This window comes from Elgaria multicarinata, chromosome 7, assembly GCF_023053635.1.
Source record: "Elgaria multicarinata webbii isolate HBS135686 ecotype San Diego chromosome 7, rElgMul1.1.pri, whole genome shotgun sequence".
NCBI classification, from domain to species: Eukaryota; Metazoa; Chordata; class Lepidosauria; order Squamata; family Anguidae; genus Elgaria; species Elgaria multicarinata.
The window spans coordinates 105,660,951-105,679,870 of record NC_086177.1 but is presented as its reverse complement, the minus strand read 5'-3'; the positions used below and the strand labels follow the sequence as shown (position 1 = coordinate 105,679,870).

Here is an 18,920-nt window from a genome sequence, read left to right as displayed (position 1 = left end):
ACTCTGTTCACACAGGCCACAGCTAGACCTAAGGTTTATCCTGGGATCATCCAGGGTTCGCCCCTGCCTGAGCACTGGATCCCCTGTGTGTCACCTAGATGAACAGGGTTGACCCCTGGACGATCCAGGGATAAACCTTAGGTCTAGCTATGGCCATAGAGTCCTCAGATCATCTCCCACCAAAGTTATCACCATGCAAAGACTCAGGCCACAGCTAGACCTAAGGTTTATCCTGGGATCATCCAGGGTTCGCCCCTGCCTGAGCACTGGATCCCCTGTGTGTCACCTAGATGAACAGGGTTGACCCCTGGACGATCCAGGGATAAACCTTAGGTCTAGCTATGGCCATAGAGTCCTCAGATCATCTCCCACCAAAGTTATCACCATGCAAAGACTCAGGCCACAGCTAGACCTAAGGTTTATCCTGGGATCATCCAGGGTTCGCCCCTGCCTGAGCACTGGATCCCCTGTGTGTCACCTAGATGAACAGGGTTGACCCCTGGACGATCCAGGGATAAACCTTAGGTCTAGCTATGGCCATAGAGTCCTCAGATCATCTCCCACCAAAGTTATCACCATGCAAAGACTCAGGCCACAGCTAGACCTAAGGTTTATCCTGGGATCATCCAGGGTTCGCCCCTGCCTGAGCACTGGATCCCCTGTGTGTCACCTAGATGAACAGGGTTGACCCCTGGACGATCCAGGGATAAACCTTAGGTCTAGCTATGGCCATAGAGTCCTCAGATCATCTCCCACCAAAGTTATCACCATGCAAAGACTCAGGCCACAGCTAGACCTAAGGTTTATCCTGGGATCATCCAGGGTTCGCCCCTGCCTGAGCACTGGATCCCCTGTGTGTCACCTAGATGAACAGGTTTGACCTCTGGACGATCCAGGGATAAACCTTAGGTCTAGCTATGGCCACAGTAGCCAACCAGCTGTCAACCAGGAACCCACAAGCAAGACACAGTGCAACAGCACCCTCCCACCCATGTTCCCCAGCAACTGGTATATATAGGCTTACGGCTTAGCACAATAAAAACACAAACAAATAAAATAAATATGAGGTGGGGGGGTGTCTAGATTTGGCATGCCCCAACTCTAAGTAGGCCCTAGGCAAGGCCACCAATGCCTTAACTGGGAACTCATTCTGAGTTTGACAGATTTTTAGAACTCGAAATGAAAACCCTAAACTGTTCCTTCTAAGAACTCTTTTCTACATAAAGGCCATTCTGTTAATAAATTCTAATTATACTTAAAAACAACTCGTGTGGTCTGTGGAGGAGTGACTGAGAAGAAAACAACTAATGGTGGCAGCGGAATGAGAAACTGAGGGCCAGGTTGCTGGGCCTTAGAGCTCTGGGGCCTAAAGAATAAAGGCGAGACGGGAGCAGCAGCAGCAGGCCAAAACCCTCACACACGTCATTAGCATAGGGGGCATTGACGTGGTCCTGGGTGCTAGTGGTGAGGATAGTCCTGCCAGATAGCTTGTGAGAGTCTCAGGTGAAGCCAAGAAGACACAGGTGGGCTTCCAATGCTCCAATGAAATGCTGCAATGAAAATGTGACGATGTGTTGTTGTTGTTGTTGTTGTTGTTTTAAACACACCTCCTGCTCCCCCACCACCTCCAATGGGCACAGAGCACCTGAAAAGCTCCGTGCCCCGTGCCCATTTCCCACCTCCTCTTGTTTACTTGTGAGAAAGTGGGATGAAGCCAGAACAGGCGCCCACACACCTCCTGTGGTCTCAGGACAATCCCGAGACCACAGGAAGAACTGGGTTTTCCCAGGGATTATTTATCCCTGGGGAAACCCTCGCACGTCCCCCCTTGTCCCTGTGAGTCCCTGTGCGTCATTTGGACACACAGGGACTCAGCCGTGACCAGCCTGGATTTTCGGGCTGGTGTAGAAACGGCCTGTGGTGCTCATTAGCTTTATGTGCAAATCTCTTGCTCAGCCTTAAAAGCCACTACCTTAATTCTCCCAAGCCCTACCATGTACCATTATAAAGCCTTTTTTTAGGAGTCAGGGGAGATGGGACATACTTTGGCTTGTGAAGAATATATATACATGTGTGTGTGTGTGTGTGAGAGAGAGAGAGAGAGAGAGAGAGAGATCATCAGGGGCGCGGGGAAGGAAGAAACGGTTTTGAGCTCATTTTATAACTTAGAATCATAGAATCATAGAATAGCAGAGTTTGAAGGGCCTCTCCTGCATACCCATCAGGCATGCCTGGGATGTTGGTGGGACTGAGAGAAAGGCCTCCCCAGAAGATCTCAGAGCACGGGCAGGCTCATATGGGAGAATACAGTGTTTCAGATAACCAGGACCCGAGCCATAGAGGGCTTTATAGGTAATAACAAGTACTTTGAATTGTGCCCAGAAACAGATTGGAAGCCAGTGGAGCTGTTTTAACAGGGGTGTTGTGTGCTCCCTGTAATCAGCCCCGGTCAACAATCTGGCTGCAGCTCTTTGAACCAGCTGAAGTTTCTAAACACTCTTCAAAGGCAGCCCCCACGTAGAGAGTGTTACATTAATCCAAACAGGTTGTAACTAAGGCATGTGTCACCATGGCCAAGTCTGACATCTTTAGGAATGGGCGCAGCTGGTGCACTAGCTTTAACTGTGCAAATGCACTCCTGGCCACTGCGTAAACCTGGGCATCCAGGCTCAGGGCTGAATCCAGAAGTACATCCAAGCTGTAGACCTGTGTCATCAGGGGGAGTGTAACCCCATCCAGCACAAGCTGAATCCCAATTCCCTGATCTGCCTTTCGACTGACCAGGAGCACCTCTGCCTTGTCAGGATTAAACTTCAATTTGTTTGCCCTCATCCAATCCATTACTGCCAACAGACACTGGTATAGCACTGAAACAGCTTCCTTGGAATTGGGTGGAAAGGAGTAGTAGAGTTGGGTGTCGTCAGCATACTGGCGGCACTGCACCCCAAAATTCCGGACAAGCTCTCTCAATGGTTTTATGTATATATTAAATAGCACAGGGGACAAAACAGAGCCCTGAGGGACTCCAGAGGTCAACAGCCCAGGAGTCAAACAGGAGTCCCCCAGCACCACCTTCTGGGTCCACACATCCAGGAAGGAATGGAGCCACTGTAAAACAGTGCCTTCAGGTCCCATCCCAGCAAGGCAGCCAAGAAGGATACCATGGTCAATGGTATTGAACACGGCTGAGAGGTCCAGCAGAACCAAAGGGACACACTCCCCATCCAGTTCCCGGCGTCGGTCATCCATCAAGGTAACAAAAGTAGGGATGTGCTCCGCTTCTAATCGGACCGGAGAAGCAGGAGCGGAGCGGGGGGCTTCGCCTGCCCTTAAGGCGGAGGCGAGGAGGATTGGGGGGCCGGCGGAGCGTGGCGAAGAGGATCGAGGTGAAGGCGGATCCTTCGCCTCGATCCGGAGCTCCGCCGGAAAGGTAAGTGGGGCTTACCGGGCCCTGCCGCTGTCGCTGTCGCCCATGCGGCGACGGCGGCAGGGCCCGGTAACCCTCCTCCCTGCCCTCCTCTCCCTTACCTGCCTCCGTCCGCTGTCCGTCAGCATCTTCAATTGAGCCCGCGGTTCCACCAGGAAGTCTGGGCCGCTTGCGGCCCAGACTTCCTGGTGGAACCACGGGCTCAATTGAAGACGGTGACGGACCACGGACGGAGGCAGGTAAGGTCCCCCTCTCCCTTGGTCCTTTACCGGGCTCTGCCGCTGGGACTGCCTTGAGTCTTGGCGTGCGTATGTATCCCTGGACAAGCTACCATGGTGGCGAGTTTGAGGTTTCTAAAGTGCAAATTGACGGAGCTATGGAAAGGGGTGTAAATGGGGTGCCTGGTTTTCATAAATTCCCCAAAAATCAGGGGATGATGGGACTGCCTTGAGTCTGGGCGTGCATGTGCACCCCTGGATAAGCTTTCATGGTGGTGAGTTTGAGATTTTTAACGTGCAAATTGACGGAGCTATGGAAAGGGGTGTGAATGGGGTGCCCGATTTTCATAAATTCCCCAAAAATCAGGGGATGATGGGATTGCCTTGAGTCTTGGCGTGCGTGTGTATACCTCCATGAGGTGTCAAGGTGCCAAACTTGAAGTTTCTAACTTTAACAGAAAAAAAGTTGTATACTTTTTTAGCTTAATGCAAGCCTATGGGGGGGGGGGAAACGGAGCTCTGATCCGGATCCGGAGCTCCGAGCGGAGCGGAGTGGACATAGGCGGAGCGGGGGTGGGGCGGAGCGGCCCGATCCGCAAATCGTGGATCTGGAAGTGAAGCGGAGCGGGGGGTCCGTGCACACCCCTAAACAAAAGCTGTTTCTGTCCCATAACCAGGTCTGAAGCCAGATTGAAATGGATCTGGATAATCCATCTCATCCAGGAACCCCTGGAGTTGGGAGGCCACCACACGCTCCAATACCTTGCCCCAAAATGGAATATTGGAGACTGGCTGGTAATTACCCAATATGGTATATCCAATATGAGAGCTTCGGCTATTGGGCGGTATAAAAATGTAATAAATAAATAAATAAATAAAATAAATGGTGGGATTCAAGGGGGGCTTTTTCAATGTGGGCCTTACCACTGCCTCCTTCAAGGAAGGTGGCACCCTACGTTGGCAAAGGGAGGCATTGATCACTCCACTTACTCACTCAGCCAGTCCTCCTCTGGCTGCTTTTATAATCCAGGAGGGGCAAGGATCTAGCATACATTTGGTGGCTCTCACCTTTCCAAGGATCCTTGGATGTACTTATGATATGGGTTGTAAAGATGGCCTTGCGGAGAAGTGAAAAGGGCTGCTGATCTGTAGAAGTCCTCAAGAGTGTACATCTCACTCTCAAGAAAGGGTGGAGGGTATACATTGAGTATTTTACACTTCACATAGCATTTAATGGTCTTAATGTGTCCCTTAACATGGGTATAGCATTTCATGCTAATTAAAAAAAAGTCATGTATTAATCTAACCAACTGCTTTCAAATGTTAATATGCAAATTGCCTGGAACTAATAAAGCCATTCTCCCAAACCTTTACACTTCTACATTTTGTTTTCCTTAATGTGTTGCAGCACAAATTGTTTCCAGAATGGATTTCTCGACGTGGAATCATCTTTCCCTGGCTGTTGAATCTTCTTTCCCAACAACACGAGCGTGCTTCACGCTAAATAAAATTCTCTAGGCAGCTCCATTTCATATATTCGTCTTGTTCTTCCTCTGTGACAAGGGTGGGCTGGTGAATCTGCTGCCACCCAGTATGGGGTAGCGGCAGGGGGAACAAAAGGGACCCCAATCTTCATTCTTCAGCACAGCTTAGGGGGAGTGTCCCATGTGGATCAGTGGTCAATGGTCAGGGCCGGCGCCAGCCTATATTGCGTCCTAGGCAGGCGCGTTCTGAAGCCACACCCCCCCGCTCGCTCACTCTCACCGCCCCCTCACTCGCCTACCCACCCGCTCGCTCACTGGACCCCCCCACCCGCTCGCCCGCCACCCCCGCCCACTCGCTGCTCCCCCCCTCGCTCACCCGCTGCCCCCGCTCACTGCTACGGCTCCCCCCTTGCTCGCCCACTCACCGCCCGCTCCCGGCTTTGAAGCCAGGATGCTGGGGTTGGGGAGGCGGGACAGAGGCTTTGAAGCGGCGCACCTGGAAGTGGCTTCCTGGCACGCCGTACTGAAGCCTCCGCCTCCAACCCCAGCATCCTGGTTTCAAAGGAGCCAGGATGCTGGGGTTGGGCGGAGGCTGGGGCGGCAGCTTTGGAACAGCACACCCGGAAGTCGCTCTAGGAAAGCAGCTTCCAGGTACGCTGTTCGGCGCCCTCGTTTGCTTGGCGCTCTAGGCGGCTGCCTGAGTTGCCTCTATGGCAGCACCAGGCCTGTCAATGGTGTTTCCTCTTCCTTGATCCCCACGGTCTTGGCATCTTCACATAGCTGCCGATTCAGCTATCATTTTATGGAACATATAATCTTTTTTCCATTTTGACAAATGATTTACAAATGCCCTTCCCTTCCTAACTATTCTTGCAATCAAGATGACCTAGAATTAGATGTGTACCAAATTTCTTTATTAAAATGCCTATGCTTCCACAACAGGGAAGTAAAAGAAAATAATGGTTGTTTCTTTGGATCAGAAGGGAATCTGCTTTTATCATTGGGTGAACTGAGGAAAGACAGTTGAAGGATAACAAGAAACACTCTCTTGGAATCATTGGTATTCTATTTTTATTATTGTTATTATTAATAATAATAATAAATCCTAACTGGAAAAATAAACAAGGAAAGAAACAAATAAAACACTGCAAGGTGGGTTCTGGTTGTGGGTGGGTTCCCCAAATTTCTATTTGCGCCTTCGCTCCTTGACCTCAATCCTCCTGGTTGCCTGAATCGCGATGATTCTTCTGATGTCCATATACGTCTTTTGCTTGGTTTCTGGGACATATCTGAATATAAAATAAAACGTGGCTATACAAATTGGCCAGAAGATGAAGAAGCTGTAGGACCCGATACGATTCTAGAGATTAAAAAGGAAATATTTGCAGGGAGGGAGAGAAAGAGACAGGCATGAGCACAATATGGAAGCTTATTTCTTTATCACACATATATCCTTCTGGGCATTTTCCCCAAAGGAGGACAATTTATTTATTTATTTTTGTTTTTAACACCCTGGAAGGAGTTATGAAGGCCATGAACAGATGGGTGGATGTACCATGTCTGGTTCCATGGACTTCTGCCATTTGTCACTGCCAAGTCTGTTTTGTGTCATGTGGGCTTTTATGTAAATCCATATGGACTTCTGCATATCCCCCCCCCCAAAAAAAAAAACACAACACCACATGGGTGCATTTTTGTCCTCATTTTTAGAATTGTACACATCTTTATATACCTCCACCCATTGAAAAATGACTGTTTGTGCACATTTTTAAGGTATCTTATTTATTTTTGTCTTTGACCACTTTTAAAATATGCACATTTCATCAGACGAAGTCCGAACATGTATGGACAACTAGATGCAAAATGGATTCTGAGATTGGCAGATCATATGAAACCTCTGCATTGATTAGGGATGGATGGACTCACCCATATCTGGTTATGTCATATGCCTGTGAAGCAGCTGCTGCCACCTGCCCCCACTCATGACACTGTGTGAGTTTCTTCATGACCTGGCAAGTGCCCAACAAAGCCAAGAGACCAGCTGTCCTCATCCGGAGCCTCCAATGGCCCCATTCAGAAGACACCTTAAACCATGGCTTAAACCATGGTGGTTAAGTCAGAAAGCCGGTCTGTTTAGAAGACACCTTAAACCACGGCTTTAATCACAGTGAACAAAGCAAAAGGCCTTATTCACCATGGTTAAAGCCATGGTTTAAGGTGTCTTCTGAATGGGGCCAGTGAGTGACTTCTGCAAGACCATGCTTTCAGTTTTGTTGTCAGCTGGCAACAGATGTTGGCAGAGTCCAAGGGCCTTCCTAAACGAGGCCTTAGCGCGCCTTCTGTCCCGGCTTCCCTGCTGTGCGTCCAGATGACGCACAGGGGAATCCGGAGACAGGCCGCGCTGAGGCCTCCTCCAACGCGCCATAAGCAAATTCGCTTATGGCGCGCCTTTTCCCCAGCTCCGGCCTCAGGCCGGAGCTGGGGAACGTCTAGGGACTTCCGCAGCTTTTCGCGGCTCCTCGCTTACTCGCGAGGAGCCACGAAAAGCTGCGGACCTGGCACAGCGCCTATAGTAGCGCTGTGCCCATCGGCGGGGGGGCGAAGGCTGGGAGGGTGGGTGCCAGGGTGGGTGGCACGGGGGGAGGGCGGGTGCGATCGCGCTGTGCGCCACCCGGGCAATGCCTGGCATTGCCCGGGCGGCGCGCGGCGCGATCGCACCCGCCCTCCCCCCGTGCCACCCACCCTGGCACCCACCCTCCCAGCCTTCGCCCCCCCCCCCGGTAAAAAAAACCCCCAAAAACCCACTTACCTCTCCGGAGTCTTCGGGCCGTACCCGGCCCCTTTAAAATTAAAAAAAAAATGGCGGACGACGCAGCGTGCCTCGGCCCCGCCTCCCTGCCGGCGTAAGCCGGCAGGTCTAGCAAGGCCTCAAGAGGGAGATGGAACCCATTCACCAAGCTGCTACAAGCTGCAACATGTTCACTGAGTTGCCATGCAATCTATGAGGCCCAGCAGCCACCCATCCCTTAGCTAGCCGCCATGTTGCATAAAAATGGCTGCTCAGTTTTTCCGGGAACATAATCTTACATAAATGGTGGCCGATAGTGGTCCATTTAAACCTATAATGTTGTGTAAATGGCCCAAGCCATTATGCATTACGGCAGTTTGCTAAGGGGAAGGGTGGTCTTGTAGCAGCTTGCACAGTGCAGCGAGGGTGGGGGTCAGTGGTTCAGCAAGCACCCGACAAGCACGGACAGAGCTGAGTCTGTCCATATCTACTGGACATTTTAATCCTATGTCTACCCATTAAACCATGCTGCAAAAGATGTGAAAGCTTGAAATACCTTGACATTCCACTTTAACAAAACACATTGACCTGAATTTTTAAGGGTCAAGGAACAACGAAGGAATGCTGAAGGAAGCTTCCTACTTGGCTTCATTGGGGAGAGGTGGTGGTGTGTGAGCCTTGGCTCCCTTTATTTATGCAAACTATGTGCTTTCCACCAAACTGATCTTCAAAAACCACTCACCTGTATTTGAAGGAATGACACTCCTGTAACGAAGGTTAGGAACCACTTGAGAAATCCTGCAATCACATAGGCTGAGGCCCGGGATGACTGGTAGAACAGCTCTACGACGAGTACAAATGGAACTGGACCTTGGGTAGAGACAGAAAGGATCTGAGGCATTGAATGCCATTTGGTGGTTGTTGGCACACCCGTTTCTCTTATTCATAACTTTCACATCATGCCAGGCGTCCACTTACCTGGCCCTAAGAAGTGTCCAAAGAGGAATGTGTTCACAAAAAATGCGCTGAAATACTTCATCACTGTGAAACTCTCCTGTTGGAAATAGTTGGTCATATTTCAGTTTATGTACTAGAGATGGTGCCAAAGTACCATCAGGACATGGAATAACGGGCTCAAGTTAAAGGAAGCTCGATTCCAGCTGGACATCAGGAAAAACTTCCTGACTGTTAGAGCAGTACGACAATGGAATCAGTTACCTAGGGAAGTTGTGGGCTCTCCCACACTAGAGGCCTTCAAGAGGCAGCTGGACAAGCATCTGTCAGGGATGCTTTAGGGTGGATTCCTGCATTGAGCAGGGGGTTGGACTCGATGGCCTTGTAGGCCCCCTCCAACTCTGCTATTCTATAATTCTACCCCTTATCATCAAGGATATCCGATCCTTGCAATTAGCATCCCTTATTCCCTAGCACAGCTGGCCCCAAGAGCGCAACAGGTGCCGTCGAACATCAACAGATGAGTCAGTGTGAAATCTCTAGCAGTGGAATGCAACATCCAAGCACCTTTTTTTTCCCTGCAGAGATCTGCAAATGGGAACCTGCAATTCAGTTCTTTCATCTCCTGGAATCTAAGGCCAAGATGCCTTGCCACAAAATCCAAGTTAACATTCAGTTCCAACATATTGCTTCTATCATGTATCTCCTACAGGTGAAACCAGTCAGAAGCTTACCCCTTTCAAATCATCTCTGTTCTATGCATTTGCATTTTATATTATGGCTTTATACAGTTGTTTTATACTTTGAATTGTCTTAATTTTGTAAACCGCCCAGAGATCTTCGGCTATTGGGTGGTATAGAAATGCAATAAGTAAATAAATAAATAACTTAAAAAAACAAACACACATCTATATTGGGCTTTCATATCTACGACCCACTTTCCAGTTGAGTTTTTGGCTTTCCGTGTGTGCTTTGTTGAGAAAGGGGGAAATTCATGATTTCTGGAGGGTCTGGAAACTACACATTTCCCCCTTCCATGCTAATGGTGCAAGGTGCATTAAGAGGGCCTTCAAAGCCCCAATTGGAGCAGTGGGGAGCAGGGAGGGAAGGCACAATTTCCGGAGGCTCCAGAAAGCACGCAATTGCCCAGGGGTCACTAATGATGGCTGCCAGTAGCGTGCATGGTGGAATTGTGCACTTTCTGGAGCCTTGGGAAAGTGTGCCTTCCCAGGGTGGACCCACACCCGAGCACTTGTGGGTGCTCACGAGAACTCGGAGGTGGGCCTGTCCTCATGCCGGATGCATCCGGTTCAATCCACAAAGGCTGGATGCGAGGGGGTCCGGTGCCCTCACGGACCCAACCGGATGCTTGCAAAAATCCTACCATCCACTGAGTTATCCTTTTTCATCGATGCTTGCATTTTCAAATTACAAACCTGAAGTTCAAGGGTCATGGTTAGAAGAACACAGGTGATGGTGCAGCCCACAAAGCCGATGAGAATCAGGACCCTTCTACCCGCAGAATCCGCAAGATACATCTAGAGAGGATAAAGACAAGGATATGTGCGAGAGAAAGAGGCTGCCATGAACCAGGGAGGTGTGGTGGACAGAACATTTGACTCAGACCTGGGTTCAAAGCCTTGTTCAATCATGGTTCATGGGTTCATGTTTGATCACTGTCTCAGTTCTGACCAGCCTTCCCACACACAATTTCTTCCAGAGGTTTTTGGACTACAATTCCTATAATCCCTGACCATTGGCCATGCTGGCTGGGGCTGATGGGAGTTGTAGTCCAAAATTCTGGAGGGCACTATGTTGTGGAAGGGTGGCTTAAACCTTCCTTACAGGATTCTGGTGAATATAAAATGTGCAAGGGGTGAAGCTATGTCCTTCAGAGTAAAAGAAAGAGCTCCCCTTATGAAACAGTAAAGGGTGGAACTACGACTGGGCAGCAGTGAATGAAAAAAACCCAAAGACGTGACAAATAAATAAATAAATAAATCTGGTTTCTCCTTTAGACAGCTTCGAAATCACAAAAGCTAGGCATTGGGTATATATCTGTGGCAACGTTGCCAAATCTGGGTGCCTCCAGGTGTTGTAGATGGAACCACAGTTCCCATCAGCCCCAGACAGCATAGGCTACAGCCATGATGGTAGGACAGTAGTTCATGACATCTGGAGTGTCCCAGGTTGGAAGGGTCTGCGCTGTGGCGACCTCTTACAAAGGATTCCCAAGAGAACCCCCTTCCCAGTCTTCTCTGTGAGATGCAGTGGCAGATAAATCGGCATAAAATTGATGCAAAAGTTTTCAGTAAGGGAGGTCGGAGGAAACCACCCATCGCGTCGGGCCATTTAGCATGGGGGTGTTTTTTTTTGGTTTTGTTCAATGGGCTTTACATAAAAAAAAAAAAAATTGTGCCATTTGCACCTGCAATTTGTGTAACGTATGCAAATTGCAGCCCCAAATGCAAAAATTTCACAAATTGATGATTTCTTTTTATGCAAATCAAACAAAAAAAAAAAAGAAAGAAAGAAAGAAAGAAAAAGAAAGATGGAAAACTTCCCAGGTTTCGAGAAAAGCCACGAGGCTCGATCTGCAAACGCGAGCCGGTTTGGGGGCTCAGCAGGGGTGCCTTGAGTCACAAAAGGTCAGGTTTCCCCAGCCTTGGAGATCCCTCTTTGCACAGAGCAGTTTTTCAAAGAAAAAGTGAGTTTGAAGACTTAGGCCATTTCTACACCTCCCGGACGTCCGGGAGGGAGGGGGAGGATCTCGTGATATTCTGCTCGTGAGATCCTCTCCCTGGATGCACAACATCCCAAGAGGAATGAGGGATGCCTCGCCCACCATTTTTCTAAAAAAATAAATAGGGGGAGATTAGCACAATTGCACTCCCAACAAAAATATAAGTTTTTTAAAAGCAAACAAACCTGACCCTGCTCCCCACCCCCCACCCCGATGGGCATGGAGTGCCCAAAGAGCTCTGTGCCCCATGCCCATTTCCCATCTCCTCATGTTTACTTACGAGGAAGCAGGATGAAGCAGGGGCAAGGGCCCTGGGATGGTCCTGAGACCACAGAAAAACTGGGAAGGTGCTGTTGCACCATGTCCTGCCTTGTTGGTCCCTGGCCTACAGCTGGTTGGCCACTGTGTGAACAGAGTGCTGGACTAGACAGTCCCTCCCCATTTTCCGTTTTCCCGGGGTCATCCCCAGTTGACCCCGGGATTCCCTGTGCATCCTTTGTATGCACAGGGACGACCCCTGGGGTGACCCCGGTGAAAAACAATGGTGTAGAAAGGGCCCTAGAAGTTGAGACAGACAGAGATGGAAGGGGCTTACCGCTAATGCACTCGAGATGCACAGGAGAGCAGTTGTGGCTGTACTTATGTATGGGACATTTTCAATTCCCACATTCGTAGCCATGTAGATCTTCTCGGTATAATAGTATGCCTGAAACCAGACAAGGACAATTAAAAGCCACTTGTACTGGCTGCCTGTATGTTTCCGAGCCCAATTCAAGGTGCTGGTTTTGACCTATAAAGCCTTCCACGGCTTGGGACCGCAATACCCGCTGGAACACCTCACCTGACGTGAATATACCCGGTCACTACATTCAACATCTAAGGCCCTCCTCCAGGTGCCAACTCCGAGAGAGGCTCGGAGTGTGGCAATGAGGGACAGGGCCTTTTCGGTGGTGGCCCCCAGACTATGGAACAATCTCCCTTACGAGGCTCACCTGGCACCAACTTTACTATCTTTCTGGCGCCAGGTTAAGACTTTCCTCTTTGCCCAGACATATGGCAGCACATCTTAATCACTCACATGTTTAGTTTTTTAACGGTTTTTAACGTTTTGTGTGTGTATGTTCTGTGTTTTAAAATTTTAAATTTTGTATACTCATTTTTATCTTAATTTTAGAATTTCTGTAAACCACCTAGAGAGCCCTGGCTATGGGACTGGTATATAAGTGCAATAAATAAATAAATAAAAATAAATAAAAGTCTTAGCTGACTAGAAGAAGCTACTGGTGGTGACCATTCGTTAGTCTTTAAGATGCCATAAGACCTTATCTAACAACCTGTTGTTCGTTTTATTATGGTTTTAATTTTTGTGAACCGCCCAGAGAGCTTCGGCTATTGGGCGGTATAAAAATGTAATAAATAAATAAATAAATAAATAAATAAGACAGCTAGCCCATGGGAAGAGATACATGGAATCACTGAATATATATATATACCCATAAAGATAGACGTATGTGTGTGGGTTTGCACATTCGGAAATGTTTGCCCACTTCCCGATGAGCTGCAACCCTGAAATTTGGGCCGCTGATAGGTCTTTGTGTGTGATGTACCCCCCAAAATCCAAAACCCCAAATTTCTGCGGTTTGTCTATTTTAAAATGATTTAAAACAAATCCCAGGCCGATGCCTACAACTCCCAGCAACTGTTGAGGAAGTGGATCTCAGAGGATGGGGCTGCCTGAGGACTGCCGAAGGCATGCGTGGAGGTGGAGGCATTTCAGAGACCTCGGGGGATCGCGCGTGGCCACGTGGGGGATCGCCCGAGATCTCTGGAATGGCTACACCCCAGCATGCCTTGCCAGAAGCTGCCCACGTCCACTGAGCGCTGCTTCCCTCAACTCCATGACGATGCTACTCCTTGAGAGAGCGAAGAGGAGCGGCATCAGTGATGAGTCGAAGGAAGCAGATTAACTTTATTCAGGGATCCGAGCAATGTCAAGGATATCTGCTCTGTGTGTGTGTGTATAAATGTAAATGCACATACAGAAACAGTATAACTTCATCTAAGGAACCAGACAGTACAATGCAGACATAAGGGGAGAAATAATAATCAAACGGGTTGCCAGTTAAGCATTTATATTAATAAGACCTATCTCACATTTCCAAATCCAGGCAGATGTCTGTCCTCAAGAAAAATAGGCTTCTTCTTGACAAAAGTTTCCCCTCTATTCTATTTCATAGCTCCTATAGATTTCTATTGCCTGATTCTCCAAAAGGGGATCTGAGTAACACCAAGCCAGTTTGTCCGAAGATCAGGAAAGTTGGGAAATGTACCGTATTTTCTGGCGTCTAAGACGACATTTTAACCCAGGAAAATCTTCTCAAAAGTCGGGGGTCGTCTTATACGCCGGGTGTCTAGGGCGGGTGCTGTAACTTCCAAACTTACTGTTTGGGTTCTGAGGGTGTCGGGGGTTGAGGCAGGCAAACTCCCGAGTTCTGTGTGTGGGTGTGTGCACACGTGTGTGTGTGTGTGTGTGGGTGTCAGAGAGAGAAAGCGAGCGAGCGAGAGAGTGCGAGGGAGGGAAGGAAGGAGGAGAGCAAGGGGGGTGAGCAACTCCTGATGGAGGTCTGTGTTCTGTGTGTGTGTGTGTGAGAGAGAGAAAGCGAGCGAGAGAGTGTGAGGGAGGGAAGGAAGGAGGAGAGTGAGGGGGGGCGAGCAACTCCTGACGGAGGTCTGTGTTCTGTGTGTGTGTGCGCGCGCGTGTGTGTGTGAGATCTGAGAGGCAGAGAAGGAGGTAATAGGATTGAAATCAAATCTGATGTTTTTTTAATTTGTATTTGGTGTGCATTGGAAGAGGGGTAGTCTTATACGGCGAGTATATCCCAAACTCTATATTTTAACTGGAAAAGTTGGGGGTCGTCTTATACGCCCAGTCGTCTTATACGCCGGAAAATACGGTAGTCTAAAACAATATCTGGAGGGGAACAGGTTGTGGGGAGATTGTTTTGTATTATTACCCCAATAGCTACAAACCATCTAAGTGCAGGTGCTCGGTACCTGTGAATGCGAGGTGATCCTAACTATAGGACCAAACCTGAATTAGATGATTTTGGCCACTGAGAAAGAGTCAGAAGAACATAACGGTCCCCTGAGTGCACATATGTTGGCTGTCCTTGCAGAGACACACAGTAAGATCAAGTTTGGTGTCACAGCCTCCGAATCTTGGGTAATATGCAATGTTAGTCCTACATAGAGTAGACCCATTGAAATGTATAAGATGTAAGTTAATTTCATTTCAATGGGTGCACTCTACTTAGGACTAACATTGGATACTACCCCTTGATTGTGTAAAGCAACTATTCCCATCCATTTTGGGACCCTGGTCAAATTTGGAATTTTGCTTAAACGTCGAGGGTGCTGTCGCAAAATGGCTGCCATGGTGCATGGGGCCAGTAAAAACAACAATGAAACCCATTTTGCTGAAGTAATCTGGTAATGCTAGATCGCCCCTTTAACATAAAGACAGGAAATAGGCACTCACGCCACTCCCTCTTACGTGTTTGAGGACACGCTCGCCGGCAAATTGTGAGGTGGCCACCTCCTGCCCTTGTTATTCCTGGCTCGATCTCCTAACAGTTTGGGATATGTTTGCCTTCCTTACCGCATTGAGGCCGGCAAGCTGCTGGCCAGACATCATGACAATGACAGTGATGACTTGCCACCGCAGGCTTTCAGTCCGCAACACTTTGAAGGGGGTCATGTCCTTCTCTGATTTCTCAGCAATGTCCTCCTGGCGAAGCTCTTCCATCTCATCCTCCACATCTTCCTTATCTCTCAACTTCTGCAAGGCTGAAGGGGGGCAGAGGCAGATATGCTTTGAAATGGGGGTGGGAGTTCAGAGGTAGAGCCTGTGTTTTCCATGCAGATGGGGCAAGACTTTGGAGAATTCCCTCACACTGTATGACTTGCAGGCATATGGAGGTATGCACTTTAGGGGCAGTGGGCCTTTTACTGGCCATCACAACCACCCTACACTGTCAACCTCTGGAAGTGGTCTCAAGAAGGTCATAAAATCATAGAATCATAGAATAGTAGAGTTGTAGTAGACCTGTAAGGTCATCGAGTCCAACCCCCTGCTCACCTTAAAGTATCCCTGACAGATGGCTGTCCAACCTGAAGGCCATTTTCAAAAGTATTTTTTCCCCTTTGTACATTTTTCAAAGGTGTGAATTAGTTAAACTCTGGTGAAAATGAACTGAAGCAAATGTCTCATACATCTCTTCTGGATCATCCCAGAGTGCAGGACATGGAATAATGGGGTCAAGTTAAAGGAAGCCAGATTCCGGCTGAACATCAGGAAAAAACTTCCTGACTGTTAGAGCAGTACGACAATGGAACCAATTACCTAGGGAGGTTGTGGGCTCTCCCACATTAGAGGCATTCAAGAGGCATCTGCCAGGTAAGCTTTTATGTGGATTCCTGCATTGAGCAGGGGTTTGGACTCGATTGACTTATAAGCCTCTTCCAACTCAGCTATTCTATGATTCTATGATCCCTACACTTGATCCTTGTGTCTTCAATTCCTCTCCCCCCATAGTGAATAATTAGATTTTTAAAAGTTCCATTGGGCAGGGGAACTTTCTCTAGGTGTGGTGTGTGTGTGTGTGTGTGTGTGCTTATGGGGCTTAAAAGAGAAATAGAGGTGGATGGCTAACATTATTACAACTTAGGGATAATGATAAAGTGATAATAGAAGAATGATGGTATCGCAAGCGAAGGGCCAATGGTGGGTGAAATAACTTCAGCCCAATGGGCTATTAGCACTGATTTGTCTATTGCCCACACATCTTTGCACAGTTCAGTTCCATACAGTTGACAGACATTGTACCTTGCCTTGCTTTCTCTTCATTCCTCTTCTGGATTAGTAAATATCCAGGACTTTCAGGGTAGAAGGGCACTAGGAACATCTGTATAACTGGTATGACTCCAATGATGCCCAACAGTAATGGCCAACCTGTGCAAGGAAATACAGTGATGATACATGTCCAACCTGAAGAACCTCTGGTGATACACTTGAACTTCTACAATCCAAATGATGCACTTTTCTGAATTACCTTTTTGGTTCCCCAGGACATGGTGATAAGCCATTATTCGAGACAACAGGACACCAATGGTTGTGAAGAGGTGGGGCATCATGATAAAAGCTCCCCTCAGGCTTCTAGGGGCGATTTCACCAAGGTATAATGGAATGACACTGGAGAGTATGCCTGGTTAGAAGATACATCAAGGGATCATTCAAAGTAAGCGTGGGACAAGATGTGCAGAAACATATGAACAGCTTCGTAAAGTAAAAGATATTCTAGTGGATGAAAATCATAGGCCACAGCTAGACCTAAGGTTTATCCAAGGATCATCCAAGGTTTGCCCCTGCCTGAGCACTGGATCCCCTGTGTGTCACCTAGATGAACAGGTTTGACCCCTGGACGATCCAGGGATAAACCTTAGGTCTAGCTATGGCCATAGTTTCTCATTGGCCTGTGGAGTTGTGCAAAATGCCACTCTCTCCTTTCCAGGGTTCATGCCACTGGCTGAACTTATATGGAGCTGTCACATTTGACACCAGATGGCCTTCCCAGCTGTATCTCTGAACCATAGCAGGTCCCAAAAGTGGTATCTAGCAGGGGTGTTGTCAGCCATTTCCACTTGAGTTTGAAAGTGTCTTCTCCTGATGATCACCAAAGCCAGAACCTGCACATCTTCCAAAAATGGTATTTACTGCTTTATCTAAAACTAGATCTAGCAGATTGAGATAAGGAAGAATTCTTTAATGCATTGTTACCCCTAGCTCAAGTCTTTGTGGGCTCTATGTCAAATGAATAAATAAAATATTGACCTAATTTCTGTGCACAGGAGCCTATTTTCAATGCATTTTTTTTATTTTTCAGTTTTAATTGGTTTTATATGAAAACATATACCTCAAATTTCCATAGAGTTATAAGACTGTTCCTGATACTGTATTCCTATGCAAGGAGCTATAAACTGAGCCACAAGTGTGCAAGCTGGCCATAGAGCCAAGTGGTGAAATATGCACGTGTGAAAACCAAGCACATTGCCCGTGCTTCACTTGGTATTTTGACGCAGGAGGTCCTGCGGCTGAAGAGGCAAGCCACTATTCAGTTCAGGAAAATGGCCTGTCTTTTCAACTTCAAAATAAAGCTGTGCTCATGGCTGTCCTCAGTGTGTATTATTATTTCTTCCTTCTATTTCAGGGGTCCTCTCCCATATTCCATGTCCCTGTTCTGGTTAATCTGTAAGTATATTGCCAAGTCAACAAATTTACAATTATGAAAGGGCAGAAGTGTTAGTAAAATGGCACACAGGCCAAACACAGGTGCCCACAAACTGCTATTTAGGCATATCATTTCCTGACTCATGTTTGTTTGTTTGTTTGTTTATTACATTTCTATACCGCCCAATAGCCGAAGCTCTCTGGGCGGTTCACAGAAATTAAAACCACAATAAAACAATCAACAGTCTAAAAACACAAATGCAAAATACAGTATAAAAAGCATAACCAGGATAAAACCACGCAGCAGAAATTGATATAAAATTAAAATACAGAATTAGAACAGTAAAATTTAAATTTAAGTTAAAATTAAGTGTTAAAATACTGAGAGAATAAAAAGGTCTTCCGCTGGCGACGGAAGGAATACAGTGTAGGCGCCAGGCGGACCTCTCTAGGGAGCTCATTCTGTTGTTTTCAGCCCAGCACTCCAGTCTATCAAGATCACTTTGAAGTTTGTTTCTGTCTTCCAGAGTATTAGCTATCCTACCCAATTTTGTGTCATCTGCAAATTTGATCAGCGTTCCCTACACCTCCTGACAAATCCATTTCGGCTTCTAGTAATCACTGCATTGATTTCAAGGTGTTTACAGATTGACTTCTTTATAATCTGTTCCAGAATTTTCTCAGAGATGACTGGTCTGTAGTTCCCAGGTTCCCAGGTTCCTTTTTGCCCTTTTTGAAGATAAGGACAACGTTAGCCCTCCTCCAGTCATCCGGCACCTCACCCATCTTCCATGATTTTACAAAGATAATAGACAAGAGTTCTGAGAGTTCTTCTGCTAGCTCCTTCATTACTCTTAGATACAGTTCATCGGGCCCTGGAGATTTAAACTCATTCAAGGAAATTAGGTGTTCTTTGACCATTTCTTTATCAATCTCAAACTGCAATCCTGCCTCCTCAACTTCACTTTTTCCAGGAAGGAGTCATAGACCCGCTTTTAAGAGAAGACCGAGGCAAAATAG

General features: G+C 47.6%; 1 protein-coding gene across 1 annotated transcript in view; it reads right to left on the bottom strand.

Annotated features, from left to right (window-relative positions):
* Nucleotides 1–6,315: 6,315 nt before the first annotated feature.
* LOC134401976 (solute carrier family 2, facilitated glucose transporter member 5-like) overlaps nt 6,316–18,920 on the bottom strand; it is a 134,978-nt gene continuing 122,373 nt past the window's right edge. Inside the window, exons 5-12 of the mRNA XM_063131338.1 lie at nt 16,726–16,878; nt 16,500–16,625; nt 15,273–15,460; nt 12,210–12,320; nt 10,308–10,409; nt 8,896–8,971; nt 8,660–8,787; nt 6,316–6,489 (exon numbers count right to left, since the gene is read on the bottom strand). Coding sequence (XP_062987408.1) covers nt 6,316–6,489; nt 8,660–8,787; nt 8,896–8,971; nt 10,308–10,409; nt 12,210–12,320; nt 15,273–15,460; nt 16,500–16,625; nt 16,726–16,878 — 1,058 coding nt within the window. The remainder of the gene's footprint in view (nt 6,490–8,659; nt 8,788–8,895; nt 8,972–10,307; nt 10,410–12,209; nt 12,321–15,272; nt 15,461–16,499; nt 16,626–16,725; nt 16,879–18,920) is intronic.